Source organism: Chelonoidis abingdonii, chromosome 3 (assembly GCF_003597395.2).
Source record: "Chelonoidis abingdonii isolate Lonesome George chromosome 3, CheloAbing_2.0, whole genome shotgun sequence".
NCBI classification, from domain to species: domain Eukaryota; kingdom Metazoa; phylum Chordata; order Testudines; family Testudinidae; genus Chelonoidis; species Chelonoidis abingdonii.
The window spans coordinates 47,768,132-47,790,777 of NC_133771.1; the positions used below are offsets into that span (position 1 = coordinate 47,768,132).

General features: G+C 43.9%; 1 protein-coding gene across 7 annotated transcripts in view; it reads left to right on the plus strand.

Annotated features, from left to right (window-relative positions):
* The first annotated feature begins 1,328 nt into the window (after positions 1-1,328).
* Positions 1,329-22,646, plus strand: part of MLIP (muscular LMNA interacting protein) — a 185,403-nt gene continuing 164,085 nt past the window's right edge. For 6 of the 7 annotated variants that reach the window (XR_012655492.1, XR_012655490.1, XR_012655491.1 and 3 more), the window contains exon 1: positions 1,331-1,705. Coding sequence is in view for 4 of the 7 variants with exons in the window: in XM_032765240.2 (XP_032621131.1) it covers positions 1,643-1,705 (63 nt within the window). In the remaining 3 variants the exon portion in view is untranslated. Of the gene's footprint in view, positions 1,706-22,646 lie in introns of all 7 variants that reach the window. The other variant, XM_075063723.1, reaches the window with a different exon arrangement.

Sequence of the window (22,646 nt, forward strand, 5' to 3'; positions counted from 1 at the left end):
AGTTTTATTTAATTATCCTCTCATGATTTTTATCTGCTCTTTCCTTCCCATCTGAAGCTCTGAAGATCATGTGGGTACAATTCACAACAAAATAACCCCTGATTTACACTGTGGGGGGGGGGATCAGTCTAAGATATGCAACTTCAGCTACGAGAATAGAGTAGCTGAAGTCGATGTATCTTAGATCGAATTAAAATTATTTATTTTGCGTCCTCGTTGCACTGGATCGATGGCCACGGCTCCCCCGTCACATTTGCTTCCCTCTTTTGCACTGCTGGAGTTCAGCAGTTGATGGGAGAGCGATCAAGGATCGATTTATTGTGTCTATGCTACATGCAATATATCGATCCCCAATAGATCAGTCGCTACCTGCTGATCCACTTCTACAGTGGCACACAAGTTAACAATTCCATGAAGCCAGAACTAGGTTTTTACTAGATAAGAACCAGAAGCAGGTTTCAGAGCACTTCAGGCAAAAGAGGATGGTCCTCTAGTAGTAACTGAAATTCTCATAGTATAATCCCAGCATGTGACATCTACAGTGCCAATTTCATGAAGAAAAATTTAATTTTTCTGATATGTCTCTGAACCATCAAAGAATCTATTCTGATTCAGTAGCAATTTTTATTTATTTATTTATTTATTTTTTACACAACTGTGTTTGCAATTGGACTTTTCCCTGTTAGTTACTAGGAACTACAGAACAAACTGTGCATGCAAATCACTCAGAAGATATCAGCATTGACCTAGTTGATGTAGCAACCAGTGGTTGTGTTGTAAACCTTGGAATCTACAACACAGCCAAGGAGAGAACCTCCTCCCACCACAGTTTCTAATATTGGACTTCTGACTTTATCATCGTGAATCCAAGCCAGGTTATTCCTCTATAGTTAACTCACTTTAAAAGCCCATCTCCCTTGATACGTGATGGGGTTTAAATACAGTGATATTTTATTTCTACACTGACCAGTTCTTGAGTGTATTAACCCTTGTAGCACAGATACAATGTTCTGATTTTGTTTTTGCATTTCAGAAGATCAAGACGACATTTAATATAGCATGTCCTATTATTAGAAGGACATGAGGAGAATACATCTCTACATTAAATTCTAGTGGGACTGCTCAACAGCAGACTCTGGTAACTGAGAAAGTTCCATAGACAAATGTATGTATCCTTTTTCAAATGTTGCTCTGGTTACTCTGTGTCTATGTAACATCATATCATACAAGCTAATAATATTTGTCATTTTAGTTGTCAAATAAACTGTGCATTCAGGAATAAGTTCTACTGCGATGTAGCTATTGCTTTTCATGTCCTTTTCAGGGAATCTTTAAACACAAGCTTCTTTTTGTGGGGAGAGGGGCAGGTAACAAAAAACCTGCTACAACGGTACTCACATTAAACAGTTTGCTTTGATGCCAAAATAACATTTATTGTTATCTGAGGCCAGCTGCCTGCCTTCTCTCTAGGATTCTATTTGTGAAGTTTCTAAGTCTATAAATGGAAGCACTGGCTAACCAGAAATTATCACCAGCACTGCCTGATAGAGGTCTGTCTCACAACTTGAAAAGTACAGTGATATCTAATATGTAGTCAGATTAAATCACTTCTACCCAGGATCTGAGCCTTTTTTTCTGGGACATGGAGTTAGAAAAGCACGAAAAAGAAATCTCAGCAAAACACACCTTAAAAGAGAAGCTGACGGTAAGATGTGTTGAGGTTTACTCTACAAACATTTTAAACTTAATGGTGAGGAGGAAAGGCAAAGCAACTGTTGAACCTTAAAGTTTCCAGTAATGTTTCTACGCTTCCTCTAGCCAGTGACCTTGAAGATTAGCAGGCTTAGTGGTGCATGTTGAAATGAATTATGAATGATATCTTTCAGTGGAAATGATGGAATTTCATTAGTGAGATTTGTGTAGTTGCAGAGTGCAAAACTAATTCAGTACAATTTTATATAACCCAAACCCAGGCCTGTTACTCAGTTTTCTTCTAGAATTTCTGCATCAGAGTGTTTTCGTGCTCTTGCAGGTTATTTTACATAAATATACTTCAATAAAAGGCAAGTTGATTAGGAAATCAAGTCAGCTCCTTTGCTGGAAACTTGAAAATGAATTTAAACTGAAATAGGTGACCACAAGAAAAAAGAATGGTCAAAAATGCAATTTTATATTTGAGTAACATAGTATTTAAATACATCTCTACATTGCAAAATAGAACTTGTTAATACTAAAGGTAATTTCCCAGACATCACCATAGTGTCATATGATTCTTGACTTTATAAAGTGATAAGGTGTACTTAGTGCAAGTGATTGCTGATTTGTTTCTTAAAGAGAGATGACAATGCACTGTGATCCTGAGAGCAAGGTAACGCCATTATTGCATTATGGTGTATTATTTCACTTCACAGTGGGCCAGAGTTTACTCAGGTTTGGCAGTAACTTATTCCTCAAGTAACCCCATTTAAATGAGACTACATGTGGGTTGATGTGTTACTCAGTGAGAATATGGGTATCAGAATCTGATCCTAAACGGGTAATTACACACAGAGCCTGATTGAGATAGAGGTAGGTTGGCTAGTGAGTCTAGGAGATCTTGAAACAAAATGTTAACTACTTTCTCTGTTTCAACTACTATGAATTTTTCAAGTAGAAAATTGTTTCTTTAAACAGTATTACCTGAAGGAGTTTTCAGATAATATTGTTAGTATTTTGTAAGAAAGCTAGTCAATCCTTATTAACACTTCAGACTATGCAAGAAATACTGCATCTTTCTCATCTTTATGGCAAGATCCATAAAACGTAAAGAAAAAAATATCAAAGGTTAAATCACTTAGATAATTCATACAAGCTGCAGGAAAAAATTGTGCCTTGAAGTTTTCATTTTGTATAGATCCTATGGGAAAAAATAATATAAACATGTAATTAAAGAGTATATCATAATACATACACACAAGGGAGCCCAATTAAGTTTGCCCAGACAACTTTAATTCTGGCATTTCCTCACTTTTAAGACTTGATTTTGCAACCTTAATGTTCTTCTAATGTAGCTTTAAAAAAATCTTACTGAGAAAAACAAATTCCCTTATGAGGAATCATGTTGACATCCACATGGGTCAGCCACAGGGTTGGATCTGCAATACAGACCTCTGACACTTGAGCTAACAAAGTAACTGATAGAGGACAACAACATACTATTTCGATGTGGACCAGACACTAGAGAAGGATGTGAGTGTGAGAGAGATTTTCCCAATGAGTTTCACAAATATTTGGTGACAGCAGAAGAATGGTGAGACTCAGGAATCCTGGACTCTTTTGAGTTCTGGAGGGAATTGTACTGAAGTTGTCACAGAGCCTGTAAGGGACTGCGGAAGATTTTGTTACAGTTTAGCTAAGGCTGTTCGCCTTCTCAAGGACAGGTTATTAAAGGTTGCTGTATACTAGCAGATGCTGTTTGTAGCCGGTTGGAACCGCTTAGCCTGGGAAGCCCGGCGTGTTTGGAAAAGCCTGGCCCTTTGCCATAAGAGAGAGCCCAGTTGTGGGAAAGCTCCCACATGCCTATGTATGAACTGCTTTACATGCTATTAGCATAAAGTTATATTTATCAGAATTTGTTTTGCTGCTTTGGACTTGCTCCCCGCTTTGAGTTAGCAATGTGCAGAGTCCCCGTTGCAGGTGTGTTTTCTTTACCTTCATTAAAAGCCATATTACTCGCTGTGTGTGTGTGTGTGTGTCTCATCCCTGCAGGGCACTTGGGCACGTAACAGAGCCTTCTGCCTGTTCCCTCTAAAACTTACCCTTTCTGCTCCTTTATGCCTGTCTCTTCTCTCATTCTTCACCTCTTCATTCATAGGTGCCGACTCCATGGGTGCTGTGGGGCTGGAGCACCCATAAGGAGAAATTAGTGGGTGCTCTGCACCCACCGGCAGCCAAGTTCCCCCCACCTGCACCTCCTCCTTGCCTCTTCCTCCCCTGAGTGTGCTGCGTCCCTACTCTTCTCTCTCCCAGTGCTTCCTGCCCACTGCCTAACTGCTGTTTGGTGGGATTTGGGACTTTCCGAGAGGGAGAGGGAGGAGTGGGAATGTGGTGTGCTCTGGGGAGGAGGCAGTAAAGTGGTGAGTCAGGATGGGGCCTTGGCAGAAGGGAGTGGAACTGGGGTTGGGCGAGGGTGAGGCAAGGACGGGGCCAGGGAGGGAGTTGAACACCCATGAGACAGCGGGGAAGTTGGCACCTATGTCTTCATTCCAGTCCCAATCTCCTTGCCCACCCAGTTCCCATCTCCCAGACAGGACACCCCACCTGAGTCCCATTCTTCCCCACACGATGGTTCCCAGTCCAAATCCCCACCTCTCGTAATCCACCCTGAGCTTCTCATCTGAGTTGAGTCTCTTCTCTTTGAAACAAGCAGATCAGCTCAATGTTCAAACATAAAAATTGACAGATTCTTAAATTAATCCAGATATCCTGTACAGACATTACTGTTGGTGTTTCCACGTATTTGTATTCAGTGTTCAGTGAATGTGTGAACTAAGATAAATGCCGTATGAGATAACAATCCTGTATTTTAAACCCTATGAATTAGACTACACTGCAATATTTTAAATTCTGGTTTAAATTCTGGTATTTGCTGATTGTTCCAAATATCTCCACCCTTTTGTTCACTAGAACAAAGATTTGATCACAGGTTTCTACAGTTCTCAGAAATGTTCAGTGACTACCCAGAGATTAGTTCATACTCAGGATACTGTACGTCTCTGAAGTGGGACAGCCTCATTGTACATAAAGGAGTCATTGCCTTCTGACTCTTCGATAAACAGAAATTACCGTACCCCTAAATTTCTGCAATTCTGTAGCTCTTTCAAACCATACTGTGGACCAGATCCTCAGCTAGTGTAAATCAGTTTTTATTGAAAGTGTGGATGATTTACTCTGACCAGTGAGGATCTGGTCCTACATATCCCCACACACCCTGAAAAGTTCTCTTTGTACACACTTCATAAATATATGGCACTCTCTACCATCTCACTTAATAATGTCTGGACTTGACTTTAAAGAGCTTCCCTTATCTTGGCTTGTGGAAGCAAGTATTTCTGTTGTCAGGGTCTCTGGGAGAATTTTTTAAAAGTGACTATGGAAATGGAAGGTTATACTGGATCTATTTTGTGAACAGTAAAGTCAAATGAGATGGATACAGATATTCTAAAACCCCTCTATCTCTGTTAATCTTCAATAGATCAGCCTAACCTGACTCATGGAGCTATCCTTTTACACTTGTGACTTTGTTATACACACACAAGGCAGAGGCATTTCTGGAACAGCCTATTGATATGAAGGTAGATGCTGAGTTCAAAATAATCTTCCTGATTCTATTCCTGATTTCTCACCCACTGATACAGGAAGAATTCTCCTCCCAGCCACAGGGCCACCCAGAGGATTCAGGGGGCCTGGCGCAAAGTGGGGGAGCTGCAGCGCTTGTGCTTACCTGGCAGCTGTCTGGGTCTTCGGTGGCATTTCGGCGGCACGGGGCCTTTCAGTAGTTCCACGTCTTCGGCAGCACTGAAGGGTCCCCCCGCTGCCAAAATGCTGCCGAAGACCAGGACTGCCGCCAGGCAAGGGCTTGCAGGGCATTTCGGTGATGGGGGGCCCTTCAGTCGCTCTGCGTCTTTGGCAGCACTGAAGGCCCCCCCTGCTGAAGACCTGGACCACCTCCAGGCCAGGGCTCACAGGGCCCCGGTGGGGCCCAAGGCAAATTGCCCCACTTGCCCCCTCCTCTGAGCGGCCCTGCCCAGCCATTTGAAAGGGTTTTATTATATGTCATATTTTATCTATTTCATATTTGAACAATTTTAGCAAATTGACACTGGCATCCTTAACAGAGAACATTCAATCTTTGCACTACCATTTTTCAGGTTTATAAAACACAATTGACTTTTAGGGTAAATTAAATAATGGTAAAGAAAAGAAAAGCCACAGAGGGACAACAAATTAAGCCAAACCAATATGTAGAGTGGAAAAAAGTAGCATGTGTTGCTCCAAGAGGCATTAGGATTATGCTTTGAATGATGACTTGTGCTCTATATAAGAAAGGACTGAAGGATTTAGAGTAGTGAATCATTATTTGCTTTTCACAAGTCATATCTGGATCCAGCTAGTCCTGAACCAAATGGTTTAAATCAAATCTCCCAAAGTCAGAAGTTGTTGTTCTGTGATGGAGTGAAGTGGAGCTTGTCACAACTCTCTTGTACAGATTTCTACAATTGTCTAAAAGACCGTTACATTGCCTGTGCATCTGCCTGAAAAACAGCGGAGTTCCCTGAACTGATAGTTGTGTATGCACCCCTCCAGTAGCAAAATGATTTCTCCCACTTGGATGTCTCAGGGACAGGGGGGATCAGGAAGGTCTGGCTAAGTATGCGGGAATGAGAAAACTGGGATATTTTCTTGATAGTCTAATGTGCTGTGGTCTTACTGATGAACCTTTTTACTTCTTCCTTCCAAACAAATTTCATCCACTCCTACTCTTCAGATTGCTTCACTGACTCCTCAGAGCACTGAACTATCTATTTTGTAAATTGTAATTATAAATTGACAGGTGAGTACCTAGTCCATAAATCCTCATGAAAACTTGAGCAAAATGCAAATAAAATAAAATAAAAAGCCACCATTAGTGAATGACCCTGATCCTGTTGTCAGTGAACAGAGGACAATCTCCCTATGGAGTGGGCCAAAGAAGAGCCAGGGGCCCTCATACATAAAAACAAAGGCCACACCTACTGGAATAGTGGTTGCAATTCTGTAGCATTTTTCCATTGTTTGCCCCACCCGTCTTCCCTCTCAATACTAGACTCACTCTTCCTGCACTCCCCACTAGTCCCTTCTTCTTCCCTTCAAAATCCCTCTTACCCTCCCTATTCTGTTACACATTCACACTCCCACTGCTGCCATTTCTTTTAACCTTCCTCTACTCCTAGTCAAAACAAACAGAAAAGTAAGTTGAAACTTGTACCAGCGATCATCTGTATATTATATCCCCTCCACCCTCCACTTCTCATCTGGTACTGGGTTCTTGAGACTTCAAAAGCTTCAGGCTCTGGTCTCTCTTCCTATGCATTTGTACTGTGCTTAGCACATGAGGCCCTGATTCTGATGGGTCTTTCTTTTGTGGCTACCATCACATAACCAGTAAATGATAAATAACCCTAACCTACACTACAGGCCTTAGGCTGTGTACTCCATCAGTGAAAGTCCCATCACCTGAACTTCTCTTCCAACGTATCTAAATGTAAATAGTGTAACCGAGTTGCTGTGCTGGCTGGGCAGTATGTGTGGCACATCCACAGGCAGCCCCTAAAAGATATGGTGCTCCTCCCAGATGGGAAGGACTCCTTACTTAGAGAATAACCTTGGGAAGTTGTTCAGGGTGGGGCATGGTTTCTGCCCAGGGAAAGAAGTGTTTTGGAGTCAGGAACAGAAGGGGAGCTGCCTCTGTCCCCTCTTGAAGGATTAAATAGATTCTGTTCTTACTGAGCTTGTGTCTGTCTTCATTTTGGGGACTGCCTGTTTATGCTAATCCAGCAAGAGGGAGATTGGGGTCATGCAGCAAGGCAGACCTCACCCCAATGGAATATCCTCGTGTCTTTTGGCAGATCGGACACAGTTTCCATCTACTAGAATGCTACTGCATCAGTTAGCTGGTACAGCAGGCAGCTTGGGTGGAGGGAATCGTGCTGTGGAATCCTTGTCCTCTGCATTTGTTCTTCTCCTGCCTGCCTGCAGAGGGAGATCACTTTGGTTCAGGAATGGTGGTGGTCGTGAACTGACAGCTCGGCCAAAAACTCTTATTTGTTCTGTTTTCTGAGCAGGTCTCTCCTTTGACTTTTCTTTCACTCAGTTCTAGTTGGATGAGACCTAAGAGGGAGCTTGTAGAAATATGTTGTGTGTCCCCCACACTTTCCAGTCTCTGCTTATCTTTACTAGATTCCCTACTGAGAAGGATACATTGTTTTCAGAAAAAGCAGCAAAGAGTCCTGTGGCACCTTATAGGCTATCAGATGTATTGGAGCATGAGCTTTTGTGGGTGAATACCTACTTCATCGGATGCATGTAGTGGAAATTTCCAGGGGCAGATATAAATATGCAAGCAAGAAGCTGGCTAGAGATAACGAGGTTAGTTCAATCAGGGAGGATGAGGCCCTTTTCTAGCAGCTGAGGTGTGAACCAAAAGAGGAGAAGCTGCTTTTGTAGTTGGCTAGCCATTCACAGTCCTTGTTTAACCCTGAGCTGATGGTGTCAAATTTGCAGATGAACTGAAGCTCAGCAGTTTCTCTTTGAAGTCTGGTCCTGAAGTTTTTTTGCTGCAGGATGGCCACCTTAAGGTCTGCTATAGTGTGGCCAGGGAGGTTGAAGTGCTCTCCTACAGGTTTTTGTATATTGCCATTCCTAATATCTGATTTGTGTCCATTTATCCTTTTCCGTAGAGACTGTCCAGTTTGGCCGATGTACATAGCAGAGGGGCATTGCTGGCATATGATGGCGTATGTTACACTGGTGGACATGCAGGTGAATGAACCTGTGATAGTGTGGCTGATCTGGTTAGGTCCTGTGATGGTGTCACTGGCGCAGATATGTGGGCAGAGTTGGCATTGAGGTTTGTTGCATGGATTGGTTCCTGAGCTAGAGTTACTATGGTGCGGAGTGCAGTTACTGGTGAGAATATGCTTCAGGTTGGCAGGTTGTCTGTGGACGAGGACTAGCCTGCCAGCCAAGGCCTGTGAAAGTGTGGTATCGTTGTCCAGGATGGGTTGTAGATCCCTGATGATTTGTTGGAGGGGTATTAGCTGGGGACTGTATGTGATGGCCAGTGGAGTTCTGTTGGTTTCTTTCTTGGGTTTGTCCTGCAGTAGGAGGCTTCTGGGTACACATCTTTTTTCAGAGCTGTTAGTGAACCCCCCTTTCACAATGAGAGCTGCAGAACTGTACTGTCAAAGCACAATGCATATACTGTATTTCCCATTCACTACCAGGGCATCGCTACATTTTTCACCTTTCTTTTAAGGGGCTTCCAAGTCAATATTGAATCAGTTGAGTTCTCCAAACACTCCGTAAGTTTTTATCCAACAAAAATGCACTTGGATTTTCAACTAGAGACTTTTATTGAGGATCATGTATCCACAACTATTGCAATATTATTTATGTTAACACAAGCAAGTCCCACATGCCTTGAAAGGAGTCCCATTGAAGTCTATGGAGCTGCTCTGAGGACTAAAGTGAGCAGTATTTGACCCTTAGATAATTAGGTTAAACTTCCTATATATCAACTCTCCAGGGTCAAAGTGTGACACTAAGTTACTGTTGCATAACAAAGCATGAACTCATAAAGGGAATTATGATGCAGAAGAATTTAACCTAAAATAATTTTAGATATTTTTGGTCACAGTTACGTCTATTGGATTCAAGCTAATCCGTGGTCAGATACAAAACTCCAAAGAGAAAAGAAGCCTGAGCACAGTATAAACCGCACAATCAATTTTATCGTCAATTTGACAGCTACACTACATAACAAAAGTTGACAGTACCAGTAAGCATATATGTGCTGGAAAACTGGAGAAAATACAGGTGTCAATTAAGTATAACATTACATATAAAGGAGCTTGAATTAAAGATTTTATTTCTATTATAAGCTTTGTATGTGTGAATAGATCATCCCAGTTTATCAGAGAGGAATGAGTTACAGCCTGCTCTAACCCTGGTCAGACTCCAGATCAGTCTGACTTCATCCGGGAGCTTGTCATTGCTGAGTCCCCCTCATTCAGGGATGTGTTATCTGCAGTTCCTATGTACTTTGAGGGGTTCTGAGATGCCTCGTCTCAAAGAAGTGCAATTGTCCTGGTGGATCATAAAGGGAGACAGAGTCACTGCAGTATCTGGTCCATTCCACTGAATGGCTTTGAAGATCAGGACCAAAGGCTTGACTGGCAATGGGAGTGGATGGAGAGTCCAGGAGGGAGCTGAGCCACCCAGGTGGCATGCTTTAAATATCCTGTCTGGCCAGCGGGGTGGGCTGCTGCACTTCACAACCTGGAACTTCTGCATTGCTGCCTCTTAGAGCCCCAGATATTGTGTGATACAATAATCCTGCCTGGAGCTGTTGAATGTGTGGGTCATCTGAGAGTGAAGTTTCCTAGCAAGCTGTAGGTGCCAGAATGCTTGTCACCACTGATACTGATTGCCTAGGATCAGTGATGAATCAAACAGGACCAGCGCTGTGCACCATTTTGACAAATGAGGGGGAGATTCCTTTGATGAAAGGGGAAAGACAGAGTCCTGGCAAGTCCTTCAAGTATTTCCCCTTTCTAATCAGCATCACTTACTCTTGCCTGAGTTGGGTTCATCCAGATGCTAGTCACCTGCAGGCATTGTGAAATCCTTCTGGTTGCATCAGTGGGAAAGGAGAGCTACGGATGGTATTACCAGCACAGTCTTGGCAGCAGGTTCCTTAAATTGTCATCCAGTGGTCTCATGGAGATGTTGAAGAGGAGTGGGAAAGGGCCATATCCTAAGGACCCTGCAGGTAAGGCATTTCAGGGATGATCTGCAGTTGTATATTTGTATATTTACTCTCTGGATCTTGGTGAGGAATGACTGGAACCTTTGTAATTCTGCACCATCTACTGTAGCAAAGTCATGCAAGTGGATCAGGGACACATAGTGAGCCACTGTAGTGAGGGCTGCAAAGACCTTGAGTATCATTAGCACTGAAACATAGTCTGGGCTGTGTGCTTGTCTGAAGCCTGATTGTGAAGCATGCAGCATGTTGGAAACTGTCACATGTTTCCAAAAGATTTCCCCTAGGAATGTGAAATTGGAGATAGAGTGATGTTTTCTGTATGCAGTGCTGGCTTTTTGAGGGTTTGTCCAACAAACAGTTGCATTTTTTTTTAAATGGTAGTTCTCATAGAGTAATAGATTGCCAGGCTAGAAGACACTGCTGTGAACATCTAGCCTGGCCTTCTGTATAGCACAGGCTTTAGAACTTCCCCAAAATAATTCCCCAGCAGATCTTTTAGAAAAATATCCAGTCTTGATTTTTAAAATGGCCAGTGTTGAAGTGTCCACCATGACACTTAGTAAGTTGTTCCAGTGGTTAATTACCTTCTTCTGTTCCCAAGCCCTCTTTAGCTATAGCTAATAAAACTGCACCTATCATAAAGACAACACCTCAGTATAGCTTCTGCATAAACTGATTTTAAAAGCACAATGCCTTACAGCGGCAGTTGCTGCAAGTCTGTCAGTGATAAATGTTGCTGAAATAAACTTTTGGAAATAGGCCTTATGACAGTAAATGAGAGAAGAGAAGGGAGATGATTAATGAGAATGGAAGATGCAATGGGAACTGTCAGAGTACTGTGCTTTCACCATAACATTTATTACATACAGTACATGTGGTAAAAATATTTTCCATATTCTCTTTGCAGCAATTGTCAGATACCTAAATATCGAGTCATTTTGCCAACATTATCCCCATTGGAAGAGGTTTTAAAGAGACTGGTATTTAGGATAAAGTTAGTTTTAAAGGTTCTAAACTACTTTAGAAACTTTACAGAGCTGTATAGCTATTTTTCACATTTCACTGCCTGTCTCTTGATGTTTGTCCCAAGGTAATATTTAGATAGCAGTGCTCCCAAACTTCCTCCCTAGAAATGGATTGAAACTGACTCAGAAAGATAGGACAGAGATGGACAGAAATCAAGACATTTTTATTTTTATTTTTGTCAATATCAATTTTTCCCTCCTCCACATCTGTGGTAACTTTCTTTATCCTCTCTGGATTAGAAAGTATAACACTGACTGCTGAGGTAAGTGTCCTGCTGCCACTCTTGTCTCTTTGGGGGCCCCTGCACCACCAATCCAAGTGGGGAGCAGGACAAAATTAGGAGTGGCATAATGGGCATGGAGCCAACAAGGGTCCCCATGTCTTGGTGTAACCAGGGTCTCAGATTGCCTTAATCCAGCTTTGCAAATATGATCACATTGTAACACAATGTCACCCAAACAAATCTGATGACCCTGTGTTTGTTCATCAGACTCACGAAGGAGGGTTTGTTTGGATCAGAATGAATTTCCACCAGAAGCATTTGTCCTAACTGAATTTTTTATTGTGCTTTATCATGGTACAACTTAGAAACTGACATGCTTGTTGTCTGATAACAAGCACTGAAGTATTAGATTTATTATACATAACTGGTTGTGTCAACTCTAAGGATGCCGAAGACTTTCTATGATAAGATCCAGTTTTCAGCTTATAACTTTGCCAAACTTTAACTGTTTGGACTAAAATGTTGCATGCTGATTGTCTGCCTCAGGTTGTTTTTTTTGTTCTTTTTTTTAAAGTTTCAGCCAAAATAATTAAGCCATTTCAGAGAAAAAGTTTAGGGAAAAATACATTGTTTTGGACATGCTATAAAATCCAAAATATTCTGAAAAATGATTCTTTAGAGCCTAGAATCAAAAGATGCTTAGAACCCTCTCTGCCTCTTGTGCCTTAGTGCATTAGCCTACCATTTAGGCACCACTGTCATTCTCAAAGCCGCTGCTCAGCTGCCGCCTAACCCCTGAGGGTGCCTAAGGCCATGTCTACACTACGGGATAATATCGAATTAGCTAAAATCGGTTTTATAAAACTGATATTATAAATTTGATTTCATGCGGCCACACTAGGCACAGTAATTCGGCGTTGTGCGTCCATTGGTCCGATGCTAACGTTATTTCTGAGAGCAGTTTGCATTGGTGGGTAGCTCTTCCTAGGCGTATCCATAGGTTCCCGCAGTCTCCCCCGCCCCTTGGAATTCTGGGTTGAATCATTATGGTTGCAGGTGGTTCTGGGTAAATGTCGTCAGTCATTCTCCTCGGGAATACTCAGTGACTTGTGTTTTTTTCCTGATTGCCTTGCAGCGCACGATAGCACCGGCACCCATGGAGCCCGTTTCAGCTTTTTTTTTGTCGAGCGCCGTCCCAGAGCGGACTCTGTACTCGATCGATAGCTGATGAGCTCGCTCCGTCGACAGTGTGACGCGGATTGGTCACCTTGCGCGCTACGCAGCGCGCCTTCACCTTACACGGCGGATGCGTGTGTCCACTTGCTACATATTGCAAGTGATAGCAGAGAGAGCATGTGTCTCTCAGAGTCGCGGTCGTCCGCCGTGTCCCATCTAAGCTGCCGGAGGAAGAATACTAATTGCGGCGAATGAGATGCGGTTACCTCATCTCCTCCTACTGTTTATGACTAGTCGCGTATCTGACTCTACGATGAGTGCCCCGTGGGTCTAGTCGAATGAATCGCGCCTGTGGGCGACAACGAAAAGCAAAATTGGGATTCGCTCATCTTGGGACTGGTCATACCATCCCTTCCTTATGGTTCTAAAATTAGGAGTACAGTTTGGTCCGCTGAATAAGGGGCAACGTGTATTAGGAGGATCAGTGTTGATTCGGAAAGCTACCGCTGCCCTCTGTGTCCGTATTCACACTGGTAGGAGATTGCATGACTGACCCTGCCCCTGCTGTCGTAACAAACGTCCGGTACACCGTTGCTTCGCCTCCGTCCCCAACCTTTGGCTAGTGTGTAGGCGGCCGAGTGGTGCCTAGCCATTTGTGTTGTCAGCGGTGAAGTATAAAGAATGGCGAGGAATAAATAACACTGGAGTGTTTGCGTGACATAAAATGAGAGGCAGCCTCCCGCGGCCTCCGGTGTATTGATTACCGCTCCCAGGCAGGGACATTAACGCGGTTGCCTGGGTGGGGAGAGGATCTGTGCCCAGCATGCTGCTGCGTGACCGTCTGCAGGTATCGGACAGGTAGGCTAGTGACTAGAGTATCTTTTTCGTCACAGGAAGGTGGGGACTTACGCGCGCGTGCTCCACCGGCTGAGCTGGAGCTCCCCGCCGATTGCTAGATGAGTGATAGACGCTGCCCTGTATTATTAGCCGGGATGTCTTGCTCCCTATCTACTGGGGGTGTCTCGACCCCCGCGCGCTAGTGTGCAGACCTGCCTGCGCATCGTGCATTCAACTCGTTAAGCTGTATTTCATTTCTGTGAGGTACGCGGTTACTGTCTAGTTGCTCGAGGTGCCATCTTCTGCACCGTTGCTGCACACATCCCTGGGTGGAGTGGCATCATAGGGAGGGAGGTGGCGGTAGGCGTCGCTGCTGGTGGCGCAGTCTAACTAGCTCCTTCACCGCTCTGTGGCGTGCAATCGCGTCTAACCATGCAGACTTAGTACACAATGGGTGACATGTGGAAAGTATTCTAAAGAATGATTTCTTTCCCTTTTCTTCACGTGTTGGTGGGGGGGGGAAAGAAACTGAGAAAGCTGTTCCCTGACCACGCCAGACACTGTGTGTGAACCTACAGACACTGGGAGCTCAGCCAAGAATGCAAATACTTTTCAGAGACTGCTGTGGACTGGGGATAGTGGAGTCCTCGTACCCTCCATCCATGAGCGTCCATGTTGGGTCTCTGGCTTCCCGTTACGCTTGTCACGCAGGCGCTGTGTTATCCTGGAGATTTTTTTCAACGCTTTGGCATTTCGTGTTCGTGACGGCGCTCTGATAACAACAGATTTGTTCCCATACAGCGATCAGATCTAGTATCTTCCTTACGGTCCATGGCTGGAGCCTTTTTGATTTGAGACTGCATCGCCACCCGTGTGATCAGAGCTCACGCCGGGCACAGGAAATGTATTCAAAAGTTCGCGGGGCTTTTCCTGTTACCTGCCGCTGCTCGAGTTCAGATTGCTGTCCAGAGCGGTCGTGGTGCACGTGGAGTACCGGCGGAGGCCAATAACGTCGATTCCGTCCCACTAACCGTAATCCGATATGTTAATATCGAATTAGCGCTACCTCTTCGTCGGTGGTAGGGTGGCGCGTACTCAGAACTCGCGCTTTTAAAGAGCCCTTTATATCGATATAAAGGGCGTTGTAGTGTGGACGGGTACAGCGTTAAATCGATTTAACGCTCTTTAAATCGATTTAAACGCGTAGTGTAGACCCAGGCCTTATAAGTCTCCATGGTGACAAAGTTTCTGCTGGTCTGCATTTGCAAAGCCACCTAAGCTCTGATGCCACCCCACAGCTAACAAGCTGCTCGGAGCCCTAGCTCAAATCAAAGCCCAGAGGCCAGGGGCATCATTTCAGAAAAATTCTATGCGTAGGTGGCGGGGGATGGACACACAGAACATTCTGTATGATTGTATTATATCCTGCAGAGTCTGGGGGAAGGGGAGGCAAAAAGTGGAAGACATAATGGAGCATATAGACCCAAGAAAAGTCAGTGGGGGCAACTGCCCTCTGTCCCATAGCAAATGATGCCTCTGCCAGAGGCCTTAAAGCAGGATCCTCAAAGTAGGTGAGGGAATACTATCTTGGCTGTGGGGCCTGATCCTGTTGGTGTGCTCTTGAGGTAACTTCCAGTTCTATGATTCTATTTTCTTTTCAAGTGGATCAAATCTTTTTGAAGTGATCAAGCAAATAGTCCTATGAAGCAGTTACATGCAATGAATATTAATAGATTAGTGGGCTGCACACAACATGTCAGCAGCCAGGGGTTGTTTAGATAGTCTACTAATGAAAGCATAGGTGAAGCAATGAATATAGAATGGAGATACACACCCTCATGGTTTAAAAAAAAACACATGCTAATGTAAAAACATTGGAAGGGGAAAAGAGTGGGAGAGAGATACAGGGATCTAAAAACAACCTAGAGAAAACCAACTCAGAATTATTTTGGGGAAGTTCTATCACCTATAGGTGTGTGAGATTATGATTATAGTGGTCCCTTCTGGCCTGGGAATCTCTGAATCTATTAGGAAAGAAATGAAAAGCACGGCAATACTGAAAACTAGAAATGCAATCCTTCAATAAGCCAGAGATTTCAGAAAGATATTGAAGAACAGGGAGGGAAAAGAGAGAACAAAAAGGAGGGGACACAATGGGTTAGACTTAACATCTTGCACCTTGTATAGCCATTTATATCTGTGCAAAGTGCTTAGTAAGGTTTTTTGACTGATCTAGTACAGTCACACTTTATTCCATTTATAAATAGTTTACATAGAGTTAATAAATCATTACTAGATTTTTTTTAAAAATGCAAAATCAATTAGACCAATAGATTGCTTATAAATGTGGCATATACCCATCTATAGCATCTTTTACTGATGTGTTTACAGCTGTCTGACACATACAGATCATATCAGTAACATGCATTAATTTCTATTAATCATTAAATATTTATAAACCAATCACAAATCCTTATTGTAAAATGTGACCTCCCGCATTGTGTCCTATATTGCATGGGTAGGATGTTTAGATATAGGGAGTGAAAAGCTGGCCTTATTGGAGTCAATGGAAGTTTTGTCATTGACTTCCTTAGTGCCAGGAGTTGCCTCATCATTGGGAGTGATTCCAGAGAGTTACTTTTTACTTACCATTAACAAGCTTGCTGTTGAGTTCCCACATCACCACTCTGCTCCAAACTGAGTTTTACACAGGACTTACCTCTCTGGCATACCAAACATGGAACTTGGCTGCATCGTATACTCGTCTTTCAGACTCTCTTCAGGCATTAATATATATTTTTCTAAAATGGCACCTCTGCTTGCAGAGATTCTAAGGGTAGCTATGTATCTAGCAATAAAACTGTCCCTCATGCCCTCGAATAACTGTCAGAGTACAACCTTGTTCTGTGTGAAGGAAAAATGTCAGCATAAGAAAGGAGCAAGAGATGTACTGCAAGTAAAGAATCCGTTCCAGAAAGGCACTTTGCTCGATTTATTTTACTATTATTATTTCCGTGGTTAGTTTCCCTTTAATTTCAGGTTATGTCCATTGTGACAAAGTTCCTCCTCTACATTGGTGGGTCCTGTGCTTATTGGCAGATTTGCTCACCTCAGTGATCTTCCACGAGGTCTAGATCAACTCCTCCTGTGTCTGATCAGGAGTTGGGAGGTTTGGGGGGAACCCGGGCCCACCCTCTACTCCGGGTTCCAGCCCAGGGCCCTATGGATTTGCAACTGTCTATAGTGCCTCTTGTAACAGCTGTGTGACAGCTACACCTCCCTGGGCTACTTCGCCAAGGCCTCCTCCAAACATCTTCTTTATCCTCACCACAGGACCTTCCTCCTGGTGTCTGATAATGCTTGTATTCCTTAGTCCTCCAGCAGCACACCCTCTCACTCTCAGCTCCTTGTGCCTCTTGCTCCCAGCTCCTCACATGCACTTCCTGTCCTCTGGCTCCTCCCCATCTGACTGGAGAGAGCTTCTTTTGAAACCCAGGTGCCCTGATTAGCCTGCCTTGATTGGCTGCAGCTGATCTCATCAGCCTGTCTGCCTTAATTGGTTCTAGCAAGTTCCTGATTACTCTAGTGCAGCCCCTGCTCTAGTCACTCAGGGAACAGAAAACTACTCAGCCAGTGACCAATATATTTGCCCTCTACCAGACTCCTGCACTCCACTGGCCTGGGTCTGTCACACCATCCTAGGCTACAGTTAATTCAGTGTTGAAGTAGCCTTCTTACTCATCAGCACGTTGTCCCAAAACAATACATCACATTTTCGTGTGATCTCTCAACCTTCCATTTCTTCTGAAGTGTTTATAGAAGTTTGAAGCACCATGGTTCACCGCACACCTCCAGAGATATGAGACAATCGATACATTCCAGCCAGACTTTAGTCTTGGGCCTAGGAATGAGATTTCCCTTTGCAGCATGCTGATTCATGGGTATGTTCTATACTAGTATCCAGTCATTTCAGCATAAATGACCATGGAGACATACTGGATGATCTAAATATAATGGTGAGGGTGTCTTTGTTTGCAACATGTTGAACTACATCGTTGCCAATTTATTTCCATACTCATTCTGATAAATGTTCGGTTGGTTCTCCAGGAGCTAGGCAACTAAGTCAAGTTAATTTCCCCCTCTGCCTGATGACAAGCAGGGACACAAATTTGGGTCTCTCACCTCCTATGAGAGTGTCCTAACCATTGGACTATGGGGCATTGTGGGGGAGGGCTTTCTCAGCCTCTCTTGTTGAAGCTGTTCCACTGTGTATAAATAATTTAATGTTCTCTGGGTCAGAGAGACTGTTGTAGAATGCCTCTTTAACCTAGTGGTTAGAGCAGTCAGCTAGGAGGTAGAACACTGAACTCCTGTTTCCCCTCAAGCAGATGGTGTAATTGGACCATGGTCTTTTCATGTCCTGTGTGAGTGCTGGTAACTACTGGGCTAAAGATTGTAAGGAAGGTGGCACCACCTTTTCTTCCTCCCCTTGCCATTTTGTGTTGGTTAAGATGTGCTCAGAGCACATCTACTGGATCGGACTCCAAAAGCAAGATAGATGGGGAATGCCTAGCTTTGTGAAACCCACTGGGGCTTAGGCGTAAGTTGGGGCCAAAGTACGACATTAGATGCCTGGGGGACTTTAAAGGTGGAGACTTAGGCACCAGCTGAGAAGAGGGTTTGTGAATGCCAGTGACTCCTAAATGTTGGACTTAAAAACCTAAAGTGCCATCACTGAATCCTACCCCTAGTTTTCTCTGCTGCTTCTGTTTTTCAGTCATTAATAGAGCCTCTGTTAGGCTTGGTAAGGTGGAGAGTGAGCAAAAGTGTCCATTTTCAGTCTGTCACAAGAGTTCACTCTTATTATACATCTCATGTAACAGATGTTGTAATACGATGGTTCAACTTATGGCTGACATTGTAAATAAGGAGGCTGAGCAAGACATGAAATACTTTTTGACACAAATGGCTCTGAGATGTCCATCCAAGCTCGAGTGCTGCTTTGGTTGTGCTTAAAGCTGACCTCTGAGCTTCGGTTTAGAAAAAAAATGCTTATACCTATGTTTTAGTGCATGAAAGCAATTAATTCTGACGGAAGTTGCATGGCTAACTGACATCACTGCTTTGAAATGGAGGTGATAGGGCCAGTTTCAGGCACATATTAAAACCCTTTAAAGAGCACTTCTTCCCTTACTGTCCCACTCTTTTCTTAATAGTAGGGCTGCAGCAATTTAGTCACCAGAGTGAGACCACAAGATTTTAGTATCCCCCAGCAAAATAGTCTGTAGTCAAGTTCTGCTGCTATTCTTAGCAGTTCCACGCCCTGTACCCAAAAAGAGGAAAGATGAGCCTATTGATGATGAGTCATATTGGTGACAAACAGACTGGGTAGTATCAAGTAGATGTTTGGCTTCTACATCAACTACCCTTATGAGTAAACAGCTCTACTAAAATAACGTACAGGGAGCAGAGAACCAGACCAGTGTAAGGGAACACTACGCCAGATCATGGCTCTTACTGTGACTACTTTTGTGAAATTCCATCAGTGCAAAACTGGCTTAGTTTAATCCAGTGATGCCCAACCTTATTACACAGGAGTGCCACGTAAACCTAAGCACAACCTTTTGTGGGTCAAACACATTCTCCATATTTTACTAAGATTTAAAGTTACCTGTAATGATCTATATTTTAGGTTCAGCTTGTTTTGGTTGTATTTAGATAGGTTGTTTCTAAGTACAGTACTGTCTATTGACACATTTGTGTAAACTAAAATGATGTAAACATGATGCCAAAATGCTAATGAATCGGCCATTAGTATATTGTGTTGAAGCAGGTCTCGGGCCTTATGAAATGCTCTAGTGGGCTCCAGGTTGGACTCCCCTGGTTTAATTGATTATCTGAGGATTAACTCAGAATAGGGGAATCCCTGGGTGGACTAGGGCAGACATAGCAGGCTTTATGCTGCTCCATCCTGGACTATTCCCATGTAACCATGTTGTGGGGCTCCTGTGGGACAGCCATCTTTGTTGTCCCTGGGTCCTACACCAAGCCTGTTTTGGACAGATCTGAGTGTTGAGCCCAGTCTCTTTAACACCGCTGTGTTTTGCATGAATGTTGCAGCAGGTATAGCCCTGTTTTGGGGAGTTTTGACTCAGACCACTGTGGAATCTTACACACTATGGTCCAAGCTGTGGCATATAACCACTGGCCCTCTTTGGGAGCTGTATTGCTCCAGCAAGCAATTATGCCTCAGGAAGTCACCCCCTCACCAGGCAGCCTAGAGAGCAGATGGTGCAGCCTGCATGAGTAGAAGCCCATTTTATGAAAAAAAGCTTTGGTGTGGCCTGTTCTTCCTTGTTGGTCTCATTTGCTGGTTTCTTGAGTGTGTGGAACTGGTGCTATATATTCTCTCAAAGGCTTAGTCCTCCCATGCAGCAGAGCGAGAGAACTCACAGTGAAAACTCATCCATCTTAAAGCAATGCATATGAAACTAGATGGGTTTTACTCCCTGCTTAAAAATATTGTTGCCACTTTTTGACCTGAGCAACGGACAGGACTTTCTGTCCCAGAGGAAGACCTCAATCTTTAGGGAAGGGTTGGAAGGACTCACACTGACCAGAGCCCTTGTTAGGGATGGGAGAGTGTGATCCTTGGTAAGTGTGCATATAGATTTTTTTGTTTTTAATATGTTTTCTCTGTAATGCTTTCACTCGAGAATAAATGTGCTTGCTTAGAAAGAGTGGCATGGTAACTTAAAACCATGGGCAATTACAACTGTTCATAACTTTTGAAGAGAAAGCAAAGCAGAGTTTGGCCTTTTGGTTGGCCTTACTGATAGGAGAATTCACGGTGCAGGCAGGGAACTGTGAAGTCGGGAAATATCATAGCCAGGAGGAAGAGACATGCAGGTCTCCACCCAAGAGGGTGGACATATGGGGAGCCAGAATCATAAAAGCTGATGTCCCTGTTGGACCATAAAGTGGGAATATAGGTGGAGTTGCCCTGAATTGTGACACCAAGAACAAAAGGAGCAGTTTCTTAGCTTATAGTCCCAAGTCTTTTTAGCTAACAGACCCAAAAGCACGTGCTTTAGCTTTTTCCAGGGTCAGATTGTGTATACAGGTGCTTGGCTCTCTTTCTGCTTCTTAGCCTGCCCTAGTTTCCAGCTTTGTCTTTCTCACCCCTCTTCCCCTGGCCTCCAGCCTGCTCACAATGCCCAGCTGAATGAACACACAAGCACACACAAGCAACTTCTCCCCCATCCCCTACCTGGTCTCAATACCCAGTCAAAGGCTATATCTACACTACAGATCTTATAGCAGCACAGCTCTACTGCAATACCTATAAAGTCTCCCGTGTAGCTGCTCTTTGCCAGTAGGAGAGATCTCTCCTGCTGGTGTGTGCTGTTCACAGCAGTGGTTTCGTTGGTGAAATTTATGTTGGAAATTTAGTGGGTTTTTTCACACCCCTTACCAAAAAAAGTGCTAGAGTAGACAAAGCCAAACACTTGGCCCACATGGTGCTAGTTTATGGGCAGAGGTTATTAGGCCTGGTTTTAGGTGTGGCTCCGTAAATGTTCCTTTCAACTACCTTGAGTGAAAGGTTAACATCCATCTCAACAAAGTTTTAACTCAACCCATAAGAAGGTTTCACCCAGCTCATAACAATACTTTTCAAATGACTGTAAGTTTTTTTCCACTAATCACAGACAGCCCATTTTTGGGAAGATTTAAATGTTTAATTAGGAATTTAAAGAAGGTTCTAAGTACAGCTGCTCTAAAGGTCACAGAGAACTTTTTTGATTAATGCTTCCTTCTTTGTGTGTGTTCTCCCTCCTTCCTATTAATTTTTCTATTTTTGTCCCTATTATTGGCAGCTATTCTGCCCCTTACTCTTCAGCGGGATGGCAGGTGAACATTATCCACAGAGGCAGATGCTGCTGATGGATCAGTGAGGAAAGGTTACTGTGAGAATAAAAACAAGGCCAGTCTCTGCCTCTGAGAGTGTGAACATTAGCTTGTAAAACCCATGGTGGGCATGCTCTTGGCTCTGAGCTTGACAATGCAAATCCATTCCAAAACTTCTCTCTCTAATGGCAGAGGAATTAATTGCTGAGTGATGGGTTGGCAGAAAGTGCTACTTACTGCTTTGCAAATGAATTTAAACTTTGATATCAGGTCTTTACTGAGCCTGAGCTATTGGATTTCTTCTAGGTTATTAGGAATGATATTTTCACTTTAATTAGTTCAAAGTGCAGAAACGGTAGAGGAAAAAATGATTTAAGTACATAACAAGTCATCCCATGTTCAGCTGAGTCGGACAGCAAGCATCCAAGAATCTCCAGCATTAGAAGTATTCTTGTTTTGCGGAGTGTCAATTTGTGCAGCTGTTAGGGCAGGGGTGGGCAAACTTTTTGGCCTGAGGACCACATCGGGTTTCGGAAATTGTATGGAGGGCCGGTTAGGGGAGACTGTGCCTCCCCAAATAGCCAGGTGTGGCCCGGCCCCCATCCCCTATCCGACCCCCCCTTGCTTCTTGCCCCCTGGCACACCCCCGGAACCGCTGCCCCATCCAACTCCCCCGTCCCCTAACATCTCCCCAGAACCCCTGCCCCTGACTGCTCTCCTCTCCCACATCTAACACCCTCTTCTTCCCCATTCAATCCCTGTTCCCCACCCTCTGTCTGCCCCGACCCCTACCCACACCCCCACCTCCTGACCACCACCCCAAACTTCCCTGCCCCCTTACTGCACTGCCTGGAGCACCGGTGGTTGGTGGCACTACAGCCACACTGCCCGGCTGGAGCCAGCCACGCC